At 34.6% G+C, this 17492-nt stretch overlaps 2 protein-coding genes across 2 annotated transcripts; both read left to right on the top strand.

The window, feature by feature from the left end:
- The first annotated feature begins 963 nt into the window (after window positions 1–963).
- Window positions 964–4428, top strand: LOC114718242 (probable receptor-like protein kinase At1g30570). Its single transcript, XM_028903506.1, has one exon. It carries the CDS (start codon window positions 1499–1501, stop codon window positions 4073–4075), a length of 2577 nt encoding a protein of 858 aa, XP_028759339.1. The 5' UTR covers window positions 964–1498; the 3' UTR covers window positions 4076–4428.
- A 3213-nt stretch (window positions 4429–7641) lies between these two features.
- On the top strand, window positions 7642–14235 carry LOC114718264 (obg-like ATPase 1). Its single transcript, XM_028903541.1, has 12 exons — window positions 7642–7851; window positions 8351–8518; window positions 8648–8771; window positions 8876–8967; window positions 10258–10356; window positions 11305–11418; window positions 11770–11834; window positions 12006–12122; window positions 12619–12694; window positions 13201–13293; window positions 13602–13652; window positions 13754–14235. The coding sequence occupies exons 1-12, from the start codon at window positions 7765–7767 to the stop codon at window positions 13850–13852; spliced, it is 1185 nt and encodes a 394-aa protein (XP_028759374.1). The 5' UTR covers window positions 7642–7764; the 3' UTR covers window positions 13853–14235.
- The last annotated feature ends 3257 nt before the right edge of the window (window positions 14236–17492 follow it).

The raw sequence follows: 17492 nt of genomic DNA on the forward strand, positions 1-17492 counted from the left end.
TTATATTTTGATATTTAGCTCTTTTATATAATTATAATTTTATGTTCCTTTCATTTTTTCTAATTTTACCTAATTTTTTGGCCAAAACAAAAGAGATAATTGCTTAAAATAATATTATCTTATATATATAATTATATATTTTTTCGGGCAGGGCCAAATGGGCAGGGCAGCATACCCTGCCCGCGGCCTTGCCCTGCCCGTGAATCAGCCCAGCCCGAAGATGCCCATTTTTGCTTGGGCAGCTTTTTACTGGGCTGGGCTGGGCGCTTTTCTTGCGGGCTCGGGCGGGCTTATTGGGCATGCGGGCCTCATGCACACCCCTACGTCTAGGCACCCAACAATTCTGCTGTTCATTGACTGCAGGAGTATCATTACTGTTATCTCTCGTTTTTAATATAAAACTTTGTTTGATTTTTATTTTTGTATTAAATATAAGACCTCAATCTATCTTATCTCTTATATTTTTTTTTCAAGATAGTCCTTCTAACATAATAATTCTAACTAATACACTTGATTAGTAAAGATATTTTAGAAAAGACAATACTTATTTATTACAAATAACTAACTTAACTTCTTTTCTTAATTTCTTTAAATTAGTCAATTAACTCTTATAAATAGGATCGAAGGTAGTATTTTTTTTTTTGGCCAGAAGAAGTATTCATTCATTCAAAGTAAACCTTTCAAAAAGGAGTCTGTCGTTAAAAACCCAAAAATCTCCTTATTGCTCGTGAACAGCAGAATTGGTGAGAATTATACGTAGACCTTTTTTTTTGGCCTCAAGAATTATATATATAGACTGATGGACACACTTTTAAAATAAAAATGAAAATTGTCGCTGTTGCATTATCCACAGTTACACCGAAGTGCCAGTTGTGTAGCGTCAGATATCAGACTTCTTGTAGGAGGTACCCAAAAACGACGTAGAAGAAGAAGCAGTTTGATGAAAATGAAATGAGCTATTTTGTATTTTCTATCTGCTCACTAGAAAATAACACCGATAACCCCATGTTCTGTATTCTGCTATTCCTGTAGTTTATTTTTTAAGAGCCTCATTGCCGGAAGCATCTCCGATTTTGTGGCATCTTCTTCGGTTTCCAAAATCTCCGGCAAGCAAAGTTGTTATCTTTACTGTGATACATACACGCTGCATTGCCGCCGCTTCTTCTCCTTTTGTTCCTAGACTTCACCTTCACTCAGATCTGGGAAATCGCTGTGGTTGCTGGAGACTGATTCGGATAAGCAAGAGCTTGAGGTGGGCTTTCACTTGCATTTACTGTTGTAGCTCACCCGGCGTCCCAAGGGTAAATCCATATGCCATAGATGATTTTCCCTGTTTCTATGGACTTGATTTGCTTGTTCAAAGTCTTGAATATAAGGGGTCACTGTGAATTGGGAGGGTAGGCTTTGTGGGCTTGTGCTGATTTTACTTTCTCTGGTACTCTACTGGTTTTTGCATCCCCATTGAGATTTGCTATTGTTTCCAAGTTATCCTTGGGGAATGGCCATGACGGGGAGGGTTTTAGTTGAGGGACTTTCCCTTGTGCTGAATCTAGCGATAATCTCAGTGATCCTTCCCACTGGAGAAGCTCAACCAAAGTCAATTTTTATTAATTGCGGTTCAAATTCTTCCGTGAATGCTGACGATAGAAGATGGATTGGGGATTTGGCCCCTAATAATAATATTACCCTTAGTTCTCCTGGTATTGCTGCTTCCGCCTCTGCATTAAATGGGAATTCATCCTTTGACCCTCTCTACAAAACCGCCAGGTTTTTCACTGGTGCCTACAATTACACAATTAAAGGCGTTCAGGGAAACCATGTTGTTAGACTCCATTTCTGCCCGTTTTTGTTTGAAGACTACAATGTAAATGAGTCCTCATTCAATGTTGCGGCCAATGGTCTGAAACTACTGGCGGAGTTCAATGTTCCTGGAGAGATATCACACAAGAATATGTACTTGCAGAATTCTGGAAGCAATTCAACTTCATTTTTCTTGATTAAAGAATATATTCTTGCTGTCAATTCAGATGTGCTTGTGATTGAACTCGTCCCAACAAAAAGCTCATTTGGCTTTATCAATGCCATTGAGATTGTCCCAGTTCCAGATGAGCTTTTTGTTGGCTCTGTCAATAAAGTTGGTGGAGGTGATGCAAGTTTGAATTTGATTGGACGGGGGATGGAGACCATGTACAGGTTGAATGTTGGTGGTCCCAAAATCACATCCAATGAGGATAAAGATATATGGAGGACTTGGGAAATGGATTCTGGCTACATGATCATAGAAAGTGCCGGGTCAGGAATAAAGAACCATTCTAATATAACATATGCTTCAATGAATGATTCTTCAGTGGCTCCTCTCGTTGTGTATGAGACTGCAAGTACAATGTCCAACACTCAAGTCTTGGAGAAAAGGTTTAACATGTCATGGAAGTTCGAAGTGGACCCTGATTTTGAGTATATGATCCGACTACATTTCTGTGAGCTGGAATTTGACAAGGCAAATGAGAGAATTTTTAGGATCTATATAAACAACAAGACAGCGGCAGATAATGTTGATATTTTTGTACAAGCAGGAGGGATGAATAAAGCATATCACCAGGATTATGTAGATGGTGTGTCCTCAAGAATCAACACACTATGGGTTCAGTTAGGTCCTGATTCAGCTGCTGGTGCTGCCGGAACTGATGCTCTTTTAAATGGGCTAGAAATTTTCAAGATTAGTCGAAATGGGAATCTGGCCTATGTAGAGAGATATGGTTCAGCTAGCAATTCATCTAGTAAATCAAAAACGCGGATTCTTTGGTTGGGAATTGGAGCAGGTCTAGCTTCTATTGCCATAGTTACATTAATAGTTGCTCTGTTTTTCTGGTTTTGCAAAAGAAGCAGGAAAACAACCAGTGATACCAAAAGCAATGCTCCAGGTTGGCGGCCATTGTTTCTTTATGGTGCCACTGTGAACAGCACTGTTAGTGCCAAGGGTTCAGCAGGATTTCAGAATCCATATGGATCAGTGGCAACAACACGACTTGGTAAGCGGTTTACACTAGCAGAAATTCGTGCTGCAGCAAAGAATTTTGATGAGAGTTTGATAATTGGGTTAGGAGGCTTTGGTAAGGTGTACAAGGGAGAGATTGATGATGGGGTCCCTGCTGCAATTAAGCGAGCCAACCCACAGTCTGAGCAAGGTCTGGCTGAATTTGAGACGGAGATTGAGATGCTCTCCAAACTCAGGCACAGGCATCTGGTGTCCCTGATTGGATTCTGTGAAGAGCAAAATGAAATGATTTTGGTTTATGAGTATATGGCAAATGGTACTCTCAGAAGTCATCTATTTGGGAGCAATCTTCCACCATTAACTTGGAAGCAGCGCCTAGAAGTGTGCATAGGTGCTGCAAGAGGACTCCATTATCTGCATACAGGTGCAGAGCGTGGAATAATCCACAGGGATGTCAAGACAACCAATATACTGTTAGATGAGAACTTTGTAGCTAAGATGTCTGATTTTGGGTTGTCAAAAGATGGTCCTGCTTTGGACCATACTCATGTCAGTACAGCTGTGAAAGGAAGTTTTGGTTACCTAGACCCTGAGTACTTCAGACGACAACAGCTGACTGAGAAATCAGATGTGTACTCTTTTGGTGTGGTGTTGTTTGAAGTTGTTTGTGCCCGAGCTGTGATAAATCCTACATTGCCTAAAGATCAAATCAATCTTGCAGAATGGGCAATGAGGTGGCAGAGGCAGAGATCGCTTGAAACTATCATCGATCCACGTCTTGCCGGAGGCTATCATCCTGAGTCCTTGTCTAAGTATGGAGAGATAGCAGAAAAATGTCTTGCTGATGAGGGGAAGAACAGGCCCACAATGGGGGAGGTGTTGTGGCACTTGGAGTATGTTCTTCAACTCCATGAAGCTTGGTTGAACACTAGCACCAGAGAAGCTTCATTCTCAAGCAGCCAAGCCTTAGGAGGAGTGAAAGAGGGAGAACCAGAAGAGATACAGGAGCCATTGGCTAGTGCAGTTGAAGAGAATGGCTTGGCCACTAGAGGAGTCAGAGAAACGGATGCTGCTACTTGAGTTCTTTCTATGAGTACCATCAAGGAACAGAGACAGTTTAGTTTGTTGATTCTTTCAATTTGTTTTATTAAGATTAAGTTGTTTATTATTATTTGATATATATTCACTTCACATGGTAGTGAAAATGGATAAATTGTGGACCTTTTGTGTCGAAAATCCTAACCCTGTGATGCTCTTCCCTTGTAGAGTTGAGTCTCAATTATGTTTACTTAAATCTCTTCACAAAGCTTATCACAAATTCACAGCCCTCTGTTACGTTACTTATGTACGGGTGTGGCTTGTAACTGGTAAGGTCCGAAAATTTGGACAATTATCTATTTATGTAAGTGTTCATAAATAAATTGAAAAATTTGAGTGGTGTAGAAGTAAAGTCATTAGTTGAAAATGTGTAGTTTGGTTACATGTACGAGAAAATTATGCCCCCATGAATGCGCTGTGTAGCCACGAGCAAGTCCTGAAAGTCAACCCATGACTCGTAATAATTTCTAAAAATTGAAGGGCGTGATGTAACGTCAAATCCTGAAAATAATTACGATTTTTTGATCTTGCTTTAAAATCTTAAGATGTAAAGTTTAGATATAATTTTTCTGGTTGTGTGAAGCTTATGAGAGAGATATATATATATATATATACTCCTCCGGTCCTTAATATAAGACCTATTTAACTAATTTGATTAGATTAAAGAAGTTAGGTAAGTTAGTTAATTATAAGAAAAGTGACATATTTTTCCAAAAACATCATAATCATCTTTCTTAATACCCCCTCTTTCTCTTCTATTTGATTATGGTTGAAGGAGTATCTATAGGGGTAATTTAGAGAAAATTGATAAATATGAGAAATGGGTCTTATATTTAGGATTAAAACCAACTCAAGAATTGGGTCCTATATTAAGGACCGGAGGAGTATATATATATTGGTTAGGAGCTTATGAGATACTACCTCCGGTCCTTAATATAGGACCCCATTTGACTTTTAGTTTGGTCCTAATTATAAGACCCCAATCCATTTTTTCTTTCATATTTATGCGTTTTTTTCCCAAGATAGTCCTTCTAATAATGATAGTTCTAACTAACACACTTAATTAGCAATGATATTTTAGGAATAACAACACTTATTTGTTACAAATAACTAACTTAACTTACTTCCTTAATCTCCTCAAATTAGTGAACTGGGTCTTCTAATTAGGACCGGAGGTAGTATTTGTTTGTGAAACATCACGTTCGGCGTTTGGCTTTACATTGAGATTGAAAGATGGAAGCATTTACAGTGTTTCATTTCTCATAAAAGTACTTTTTAAAAGTATTTTATACAAGTTGAGATAAAATTCTTTTAACATATTTATTTTAAAATTATTTTTAAAATCATGATTTAGTTTTCATATAAATACTTTTTAGATCAACTTCACTCAAATTTTCCTTTTCCTTGATTGTTCAGCAAGGGCTCTTTTAACTCTTTTCCTTTTTAGGGTGTGTTTGGGTGACACCCCAAACCATGGTTTGGGGACCCAAACCATGGTTTGGAGATTAAGTCACCCAAACACCCATCCAAAAACCAAAATCATGGTTTTTGGTCAAAACCATGGTTTTGGCTTCAAAACCATGGTTTTGGAAAAAGCAAAATTTTTTTGCTTTTGGAGAAAAAAGGGAGAGTGTGAGAGCCTATAAGATATGTATCTTGTTATTTTTTTTATAAATATATTTTTTATAAACATATTTAATATTATATTTTATAAATATATATACATATTAATTATTTATTAATTATATTATCTTATGTATTATTAATTATGTTGGTAAAAAATATATTATTAACAATTTTATTCCTTCAAATTAAAATATATCATAAAATCTATTTTTTCTGTAATTATCATATTAACTTATGTCTTTTTTTTAGTAATTTGTATATATAAAAAGTGCTTCTGATAACAACTATCTAAACACTCTCACTTCTCAGAATCACTTTTTTACAAAATCTATTCTCCCCAGAATCTATTCTCCCCAGAATCTATTTTTCAGAATCACTTTTCCAAACCACGGTTTGGTTTCATCCAAACACACCCTTAACCTTGTACCCTCTTGAAACTAAAGTTAGCTCATTTCTTTCAAGTATGTAGTTAATTTCATATTAACTACCAAAGTACTCCTCTAATATTTAATATAAGACCTATTTAATTATTTTGATTAAATTAAGAAAGTTAGTTAAATTAGGTAACAATAATAAATGTGACATATGCTTTTCAAAATACCCTCAGTTAAAACTTCTTTAAAAAATTAGCATTTCAAAAAATATTTTAAATTATTTTATTAAAAATATAAAACGGTAGAATTGATGTATGTGTGGAATTAAATATTAATGAGTAATAAATACTCACTCACTTTATAAAATATATAGGTGTATTATTAATGAGTAATAAGTATTATTGTGGTATTTAATTATTTGATAGGGGTAGTTTAAAAAAATTCATAAATATGAGAAATAAGTCTTATATTTAAGACTAAGATTAACCTTCTAATTAGGTCTTATATTAAAAAGCGGAGGAGTATAAAAAAAGAACACCAAAATCTAGTTTTACCCTCAAGTATTAAACCGCCAGGACTATGTGTGGGAACATGTGCAACAATGTGAATAATGTCACAAGACTCTATGTAATGTATGATGGACAGATAATTTTTTTTTTCTTGACCAGAATGATGGATAGATAAATATATATCCTGGTCATTATGAAAATCTTGCACATTGCGAGATGGATGAAATATCATTGTTCAGTGTTCGCCCAAAAAAAAAGAGAGAAATATTACTCACGGTTTTAACATAAGAGCTAATTGTCTAGTTTAAATAAATTAAAAAAATTAGTTAATTTAGTTATTTGTAATAAATACGTATTGTTTTCCTTAAAATATCTTTATTAATCATGTGTATTAGTTCGAACTATATCATTTGATAAAACTTTTAATATGTGTAACTACCTAAAAAATGAATAAATATAAAAGATAAAATGAATTGAAATCTTATATTTATAATCAAATTAAATATCAAATTAGTTTTTATATTAGGTATAGAAAAATTTAGCATAATTGTTCCGAACTTGGATGATATAACGGATAAATATATGTTTTCGTGCTTTTTTTTTTTTTTTTTTACCAGCATATGTTTTCGTGTTTATATCACCATTCATGTTCACAATACATATAACATGTGTACAACAGGAAGCCTACTTACACATTAGTGTTTGATAAGGAAACGCAAGAACGTAAAGTACTCCAGTTATCAATGAAAAATAAAGGATCAGTTTAACAAATCATTTTTCTCTTGCCAATTAACAAATAAATTTAAGAAAACCTACTTTTTAAATTAAATTATTCATATTCAGACCTTTTATTTTTATTATTATTATTATTTTTTCGGGGGAAACCCAGATGATAAAGGATCTGGTATATACTGTTAATTTTGTAAATTACTTGAATGAATATTTGCAGCATGAAAAACTATTTTCTCAAGTGCGATCCAAGTTTAACAGTGGCAGGCGATGATATATTCCTAGCCGCAGCCACGGCTATGCTGCTCCACTGGCAATACCCTGCATACAAAACCCTACGGAGCTTTAGCTCTTTTCTTCATCAGTCTCTCTGACGCACCTGGTGATCGGAATCGATCCCTGTACTCAATTCTCTTTTTGTGGGTCTGAGATAATGCCGCCCAAAGCTGCCAAATCGAAGGAAGCGCCGGCTGAACGTCCCATCTTTGGTCGATTCTCGTCGCACCTCAAGATTGGCATTGTATGCTTCTTTCATTTTTTTTTTTTTTTTTCCATTCCCCCTTCCGCTCCCTTGCTCTTAATGGACACGGGTTTCTTGTTCATCTTTCAAGACGTGTTCTTTACTTGCGAAATATAAATTCAGTTGGGTAATTAAATTAGGTTCACGAATCTTTTCTATAATTTTAGGTTCATTTAATCAATCAACATTGCCATTTGCTTCTCTATATTCATTTCATTTATATATTTTTCTTAACTTGAATATTAGTGACTTAAAGTAGAAAGGGCTTATACTTGACTAATTCAGTTTAAAAACTTCTGCTCTCAACAACCAAGCTGGTTTCCTCGCTTAGCTTCATGAATTTTTATGATATGATTGGCTCTGTTTAGGGAAGTTACACGCTAATGTAAGGGGAACTTTTCCCTGATTCTTCAACTATAATCAGTCTGTGAACTTAAGAAATTATCTATCCGGAAACTCTAATTAGTTGGTCCCCCCCCCACCCTTTTGTGGTATTCAGGTGGGCTTGCCGAACGTTGGCAAATCTACTCTTTTTAATACGCTTACAAAGCTGGCCATACCTGCGGAGAACTTTCCCTTCTGCACCATTGAGCCTAATGAGGCACGGGTCAATGTCCCAGACGAGCGCTTTGAGTGGCTTTGCCAATTGTACAAGCCAAAAAGTGAGGTATGCGCCCTAGTCAAACCCATCAGAGTCTGTGGTCAAGTCATGAATTACTTGGAATTGAGATTTTAATCATTTCTTATCTATGAATTGGCCTATCATTTATCATGACAATTTAAAGTTTCCATACAGGTCTCGGCTTTCTTAGAAATCCATGATATAGCTGGATTGGTTCGAGGTGCCCATGAAGGGCAAGGATTAGGCAACAGTTTCTTATCTCACATACGTGCAGTAGATGGCATTTTTCATGTTTTGAGTAAGATTTCCAATTTAATTGTTTACATTTCTAACCGTATTGCATCATTGGTGAACGTAATATTGGGTTGGGAATCATAACTTTTGTTCCTTGCCATTTGTTAGGGGCATTTGAGGATCCAGATATTATCCATGTAGATGATTCTGTTGACCCAGTGCGGGATTTAGAGGTTATTACTGAAGAGTTACGGCTGAAGGTATGCTTGTTTACTTCTGCATTTTTCAGGGAGGGAATGGTCTCTGAAGTAAACAAATCAAATCTTAAAACTAAAAAAGTGGATATCATTATTAGCGGCTAATTACTTAAAATTTTAAAACTCATATTTCTTTGTGCTGAAGGAGGCTTTATACAATGACATGCCACATGCAAATGCTAAATGGACAACGAAGAAAGCTTTATAATTCAGCTTGCCAATACAATGGAGTAAGGACACGAGAACACAAGTAAAGGTTGAGTAGAATTCAGGGACATAGAGTTTCCCAAAATTAAAAAAAAACAAAGAAAAAAACTATCTTGTTATCCATATCCTTATGAAATGCTTTCTGGTTGAGTAATTCCAGGTTTCTGCTCAAACCAAGAAGTATTGATGCTAACATAAACATGGGGCAGGACCAATCCAACACTGTGACAAGACTGGATATAAAGTGTTTAAATTCAATTTGTAGTGTCGAGTCATAAGTGATTCAGGTGTTTGATGATAATTGGACATGAGATGACTCTGTTTTTGAAGTTCCATTGCTTCATAAGCTCAAATCAAATAGTTAATTCAAGCAACCTGGAACGGTCACTGAGCTCTCCGTCTCTCAGGAGACCCAAATCTCCTGTGCAGACAAGCCACAGATCTATAAACAGATTATGGCACTGGCTCAGGACAATGATTGTATGATAATCTTGCAAGCATTAAATTATTTTACCATACTGCCAATGATAGTCTCTCTGTCAGTGTGCCAATCCCTACTCTTGGTCCAGAAGCTGCTGATAAAGTGATAAATCCAAATACAAGCTCAATTTAATTATAGGGAGAGATAAGATAGCGGGATCTAAGACTGAATTTGAACTTACAACTGTAAACGCTTCATTCAATTTCCTTTCCAATTAATTTTGACATTAAATACTTAATACTTTAAGTATATGAAGCCAAACCGTGTATATTGTTCCACCTTCTATGTATAGATCACTTGCAAAAAGCAGTTCTGCTAGCACCTATGTAAACTCAAATATGTATTAAAGGAGCAGCTTCCCCTGCCTAGGCATGAGCATAGATGTTGCTTATGGTCCCGCTCAGGTGTCAGAGAATGCTCGATTAGGTGTGTTTTACTTATAAGGAATTGGGAATTATATATTAATTGTAAGATGTTGGTCAATATTATCTTAAAAGTTATGATGCATCTGTATCGACTAACTTGTCTTTTAAGAAGTTTTTTGTGCACTATAATATAGCCGCTGATGTAATCTTCTGAATCTTGCTTTTTGTATCACATTTTAGGATATTGAATTCATAGACAGGAAGATAGAAGATCTTGAAAAGAGCATGAAGAGGAGCAACGACAAGCAGTTAAAAATTGAGCATGAATGTTGTCAAAGGGTATAGATTCAGCCCCCCCCCCCCCCCCAAAAAAAAATTTTTTAATCATTTTTTTAAACAGTTACCTCTACTATTTGTTTCAGTTTTTTTTTTGTTTCTGTTTATTTTAACTTACGCTATGGTATGTGCTTGTCGGATGTTTCTATTGTTGCACATATGTTGCTATTCTTGCTATCTACTCAATATATTTGTTTAGTTTTGTACACCCAAGCAGCCAAGATTGTTAATTCACTCTTGGTTTTCTTCCCCAGTAGTATGATTTTTTGTCGCACTTTCTGTTTTATGGCTTCCTTCTTTTGGAACGTTTTATTTATTACTGCACAACAAGCAATTATTTGTAACCGAGTCTTTCAGAGAATTTTTTTTTAAAGTTATAAATTGAGACATTTTCTGCATAAAAATGTTATATATGTTAGATCAATAGAAAACATTTTCTTTTCTGTAGTTGTAATAAATCAAAATGCTTTTATGAAATGGTTTCATAAAGCTATTGGAAAAGTGATGTGTAATACAATTGTATGCTATTTGTGTGTTATGTTTGTGCACGAGATGGGAGTGGAAGGTTGGTTAGGTGTGCGTCTCAACATTTCTTCATTTGAGATTGCTTTTCTCCATTTCACTTCTAATATAGCATCTATAAATGAAATTGAACATGTCTTAGTGGTCGTCTGTTTATGTGAAATTCTTCATGGTAATATGTGATGTAAAGCCAATATTATTCATAATTTGTGGCCCATGATTATAACTTTGAGCTTTGCAATAATACATGGAGTGAACATTTTTGTGTGACTCGAGTTGAGTCTGCATTCTGTCTATTGTCTTACATGGTTATTATGTAGTCTCACTTCATCTCTTACTGGGATCTCTTATGTTCATTATTTGCGCAAACCATTCTTTTAAATCCAAATTGGATTGGAAATGTTGGATGACAGTTCTTATTGTCTACAGGTCAAGGCATCCTTAATGGAGGGGAAAGATGTACGACTAGGGGATTGGAAAGCTGCTGACATTGAGATTCTGAATTCTTTTCAGTTGCTCACTGCCAAGCCAGTTGTATACTTGGTATCTTCAATTTTAGTTTCTTTCTTCACCTCATTAAAATAACAAATGTTAGATCTTTGTTATGACAAACAATGTGTTTCTTTTTTAAATTCTTTCAATGTTTTCTTACGTATTTCAATGGGGTTTAACAAGATGAGTACAATTTTTCTGAAATGTTAACGAAGAGAGACTTTTTTTTAGTATTCCGGTTGACTATCTAGGAAAAATATCTTGTTTCGTGTGATATTATTGCTGTATCTCTGTGTATTGGTGTAGGAGTAAATATCATAACTCCATGTTGGTGTTTAACGTTATTTTCTTAAGATCTATTTATTAAAGTTCTACCTGTTAATACCTACGGTTTATTTGCAGGTTAACATGAATGAGAGAGACTACCAAAGAAAAAAGAACAAGTTTCTTCCAAAAATCCATGCATGGTATGCATGCCTTTGTGTTGTTACATGGTTTTATTTATTTTGACCTTTTATCTTCAATATCAGATGGCATTCACGTGTGGTTGCTGATAAAGTGTTATTATTTTGATGTTATTTCTCTCTGTGTGTGTGTGTGTGTGGAAGTAAATTGACTTATGCTTGTCGGCTTTCCAGGGTCCAGGAGCATGGTGGTGAGCCAATTATTCCCTTCAGCTGTGTCTTAGAAAGGAATCTTGCTGATATGCCTCCAGATGAAGCAGCTAAGTATTGTGAGGAGAACAAGGTTCAAAGGTTTGTTGAAAAGTTTTACTTGTCTTCTCATTGTTAAACAAAACTAGTCACATTTTCCTTGCATTTATACAGGGTTTGAGTATCAGCTGCGCTGTTCATGGCTTATGAATAGTGTGACTTGTCATAGATTTGTATTTGATTATTTTAATATATTGATGTGCAAGAATTATCATGCATATAGTTAATCATTTGGGAATAAATGTGAAAATATAGTGCTTTATTTTTAAAAAAAAAAAAAAGAAATCTCTGTGTATCTCTTGAACTTATATTTATTTATTTTTATAGAATGATTTTGTCAGCCTTATAAACTGCATAGATTTTGTCAGAGTGAGACTTGATGCTGACATCATTTGAAAACAATGGAAAGAGCGACATTGTGATCTTGAGTCTTTATTTGGACAGCCAGACCAAGAGCTTATTCTGATTGTTATAAAGAGTTGACGTCTAGTCTTTATGCTACTAAATACTAATCTAGTACATTTCTCTGTTGTAACAGCGCCCTCCCCAAAATCATAAAGACCGGATTTTCTGCGATTAATCTTATTTACTTTTTCACAGCAGGACCTGATGAGGTAACATATGTTCTTTGATACTTTGAGATATTACTTCCGTGATATTTACCTATCTTTTTCTCTTTTTTTTTTTGAACTATAGTTCTGATAATTTCTGTGTCCATCGGTGTTGACAATAAACCATACATCTTAAGTAGCTGTTTTACAGTTTTCATAATATAACCATCTGATTAATCTCCTGTTATGCATAACATGCTCATTAAATTTGTAGCATTAGATATTTGTTTGCTCTTTGCCAATGTGATGTGTGGGGCTCATTATAAATTACTCCATCTTGTCTCAAATATAATCACCAACACCTACCACATAGATGTTAAGAAAATTAGTTAAAAGGTCGTTATTTTTGGGACCTACAAAACTCTTTAACAAGTGATGCATTTGAGACTGGAGAGAGCGTTATATTATATATAAGCAATATGTACTCCCATTTTGCATGCACTTAAATTTCTACTTGACATAAACCAATGATCTTTTTTTTTTCCTTTTGGAATAATTTGCCTTCTCAGGTTAAGTGTTGGCAGATTAGACGGCAAACAAAGGCTCCTCAAGCTGCAGGGGCTATCCATACCGATTTTGAGAGGGGATTTATTTGTGCTGAGGTTATTTTTAGTTCATTATTATTTTGAACTCTTTTTTTTCCCCTTCCAAATTCTGATAATTCTTTCTTCCCAATCCCAACGGCTTGAAGCACGTGTTCAGGATTTTAACGGAGAACAGCCCACCAGGGGTTAATTAAAAAGAAAAAAGAATTTGCTGTAGTATAGCAGAGACATAGAAGGGGGGAATCATCTGTTGTTGCCACGATGACCTCTGTTTTTCTTTGGCTGAGAACTTTGTTCTTGCAGTGATTTTCCTATTGTAATTCTGTTTCATTCTTAATAGTCTTGTGGGTTTTGTCGATTTTCAGGTGATGAAGTTTGATGATCTAAAGGAACTTGGTAGTGAGGTGGCTGTAAAGGTGGGTGCTTAATTTGAACATGTAATTCACTGTGATGCAAACAACGTATGAGCATGCCTGAGCTTTTCTTTTGCGTGGCCGTTTTATTTTTTTCTTATTAGGCTGCTGGGAAGTATAAACAGGAGGGAAAAACCTATGTTGTCCAAGATGGAGACATCATATTCTTCAAGTTCAATGTCTCTGGTGGGGGAAAGAAGTGAAAGCAAGCAATCCATTTGTAGCAGCAGCTGGCTGTTTTGCTTTATTACCTGACAAGCCTCCCATTCTTGGCAGTTTGAGAGCTTGAGTTGTAATTTGGGAGAACATGTTGAACATTAATCGAGGTTAAGTATTTATAGGGGATATTGGTATTTTGCCCGGTTTGTTTGTTAGCCATATTGAGAGCTGTTATCTGCTCCACCGACACCACGCTGCTTTCTGCTTAAGGCGTTCTTCTTGGTGAGATTTTTGTTAAACTTAAAGAAAGAATAACAGCTTTATTAAAACAAAAAATAGGGCGCCACCCTTGGGTTGTTGGAGTTTTTGTGTGGCTTTGGTATCTCATCTTTGCTGTCATCAAAGCAAGCCTTCATGTTCACCAAAGGAAAAAAAAAAGCAAGCCTTCGTAACCTTATGGACATGTATTGTTGCGGTGTAGATGTGGACTGCATTGTTTGTACTTGGGCAATTCGATTGGAAATGGAAATACGCAGATGTATTAGCCAGAACAATTCAATTTTTAATATTATCTCTGCTTTTTAATATAAAAGTTGATTGACTAATTTAAGTATATTAAAAAAATTAGTTAAATTAGTTATTTGAAATAAATGTGTTATTTTACTTAGAATATTCTTACTAATTAAGTATCATTTGATTAAATATTTAACATGTGTAATTACTACAAAAACTATTTTGAAAAAATTAAATAAAGATGAGAGATAAGGTGGATAAAATTAAAAGTTAAACTGGTTTTTATATTGAGAATCGGAAGTAGTGAATTATTGAGAGAAGATATTTTTTTGTTTAGTCATTGGGCTAATGTTATGTTTATTAAATACATTTTGCGAGGTTTACAAAAACGGTTTGAGAAGAACACAATATTACACTGTCATATTTTTCAATTAAATGATATTTTCATTAATTTTTCAGCCAATTTAACAATAACTTCATGATAATTAAATTGTTTTAATCTAAGTTTTGAATTTAAAAATTTAATTTTCTATTTTTTCCTTAGTCACAGGGAAGGAACGAAGCTGTCATGTAATGCAATTTTTTATTTTTTTTTTGGGTTATACGTTTGGTTTTATGGAGCTACAAGATACGGATAAATGTAATTTAACTTGGTATGATACGTTGGACGCAAAATTTTAAAAATTCCATGATACAAATGATACACGTGTGTATGCATGCATAAGCATACTTGCAAATGCATGTCTTAAATTATTTAAAAATATATTTTTTGTTAGAATTTGAAGATAAGGGCAAAGTTGACAGATACATGTACCTAACTAAGCGTACATCTTTTTAATTCTTCTTTGTGTGTTACTGGATGGGAGCGATAACATTACTAGACATTTTTGTGATTAATGTGATGATCCTGTTTGGGTGTTGGATGCTGTTAGAACTTAGAATGGGGTTGTGTCGTTTTGGGAGGACCACTTATATATGATGCTGTCATTAGATAACAGGACAGTGGGGCCCACGGATCATCCCCTCTCCATCATCTCGCACCTACTCCCCCCTCACCTCCTGTCTCTTCTAATAATTCAAACCCGTCAAATCAATACCTATCTGGTTTTATTTATAACATATTTTTACTACTACATGTTTGTTTAGTCCTAATTATAAGACCTTAATCCATTTTATTTCTCATATTTATATATTTTTTTTCAAGACAGTCTTTCAAATAATCATAGTTCTAGCCAATACACTTAATTAACAAAGATATTTTAGAAATGACAACACATATTTATTACAAATAACTAACTTAACTTACTTCTTTAATCTTTTCAAATAAGTCAACTGGGTCTTATAATTAGGACCGGAGGTAGTATATTTTACACCGATAAAAAAAATCTTAAAACGTATTAATTCTTTATTAAAATATAATAATTTTTTAATTTTATCTATATTTAATATATACATATTTCAAAAAAAATAACTATCTATATTATAATAAATAAAGACAAAATAATACATTCAAGATAAAAATTTAATAAATTGATTTATAAATAAAATAAAAAAAACTTTTTTTCTATTCTATAAACAGGACTAGAAAAGTATATTCATATCTCATTAACATCAAAATATAGTCAGTCGAGTTAATATAAAAGGCTTACTCCCATTTTTAAGCTTCTAAATTAGATTTTTAAATTATCAATAAATGATAATAAGTGTCATTCCACTGAAAGATCCCATTATTTGGACTTTAATATTTTTTTCATTGGATTAAGACTACTTAACTTTTCTTACTTACAGTTCTAGTGATGTTTTTAAATATATGTCCAGATCATTTCAATTGATTTTTTAAAGTATTTTTTACTGATGTCACATCCATTTTTTTCACATGTAATAGTCGGCATATGAGCATATATGTATATAATAGAATTTAGGAGAAATTGCAGCAAAGTTCTAGATTTTGTTCAAAGTCCAAACTGAAAACCCTAGTCCACGGGGTAGTGGTGGGTCCTCGTTCCTATCCGCTGCTGATAGCACGACTTCCCACGCATGTGCTTTGCCATTTTGCCGGTTTGCAACTTATAAAACCCAAAATCTTTAACTTCATTTCATAAACTCTTTTCACGTCCACTAGGTAAAGCCGGAGATTCTCTGCCTTCTTGGCGGGTAAAAACCCCTACTTTGCTCCTAGAATCGCAGCAAAAATGAAAAAACCCTAACATTTTCCCGCTTTTCCGATTGCCACTTCCTGACAAAAAACCCCTCAAAAGGATGAAATGAATGGCAACTTTTGTTAATAAACATTTAAAAATGAAAAAGGTGACATTTTTAATAAACTTTTCAAAATCTAATCTAAATAAGTGTTAAGGGTCCTCACATGTCACATGCCTTTTATGATACATGAGTAGAAAGGGAACAAAGGTGTCTCTTGAAAAGTTTTATGCTTTTGTCGTCAGTTGTCACCACCATTAAAGCTCAATTCTCGGGTTTTTTTTTGTTACTTGTTTTCTGGGTCAAAAAATGTCAACATTTTCATCAAAACCTCGAAGAAAAAAACTTTACGGGTCCCTTCACTCCCCCACTCTCCCTCTTTTTTCTTTTTCCTTATTTTTTTCCCCGGTGACTGGTCCCTGCCCTTTACTGCTCTTAAATGTGTCTTATTGGAACTATTTCCCCCTTTCTTTCTTGCCGAGTTCGCTGTAGCTACAATGCTGGTCTCTACTTCAGTTCTGGAACTGCACAAGCTTTACCGAGTTCTCCCTTTTGCTTCCTAAGTTTTGATGTTTGAGTGGTCATTTCAAGTTCATCCTGATTCCGCACTGTGCCAAGGAAGTGATTTTGGTAAGAAATTTTGCGTTTTGTTTTCGTTTTGTTTCTGTCGATGTTTAAAATACCCCTCCTTTTTATTGTTCATTCTAGACCACTCCTTTTTATTGTTCATTCTAGGTCATTAATGTTTAATCGTACTTCCCGCGTCTAGTGATTGTTTCTGCAATAGCTTTACTCTACATGCATCCTTTGCTTGGAACCTTTGGTTCTATATAGATATAATGTAATGTTGCTGACCAGGAGAAGCATTTGGATTTCATTACTTACATCGTGTCTGGGTTTTTCATTTCATTACTAATATCTTCTTTTCATTCCTAGGAAGCAGCTCATGTTCGTGAAGAGAAAGTCTTGGTT

The sequence above is a fragment of the Neltuma alba genome, unplaced genomic scaffold, assembly GCF_004799145.2.
Source record: "Neltuma alba isolate B1F8T4 unplaced genomic scaffold, ASM479914v2 tig00011822_pilon, whole genome shotgun sequence".
Lineage (NCBI taxonomy): Eukaryota > Viridiplantae > Streptophyta > Magnoliopsida > Fabales > Fabaceae > Neltuma > Neltuma alba.

Bases quoted from the DNA above. Each gene is read 5' to 3' on its own strand.
- LOC114718242 (XM_028903506.1), top strand. From the start codon at position 1,499: ATGGCCATGACGGGGAGGGTTTTAGTTGAGGGACTTTCCCTTGTGCTG.
- LOC114718264 (XM_028903541.1), top strand. From the start codon at position 7,765: ATGCCGCCCAAAGCTGCCAAATCGAAGGAAGCGCCGGCTGAACGTCCC. The intron at 12,123-12,618 runs GTTTGTTGAAAA...CTGTTGTAACAG, and splicing joins GAGGAGAACAAGGTTCAAAG to CGCCCTCCCCAAAATCATAA. The intron at 13,653-13,753 runs GTGGGTGCTTAA...TTTTCTTATTAG, and splicing joins GTAGTGAGGTGGCTGTAAAG to GCTGCTGGGAAGTATAAACA.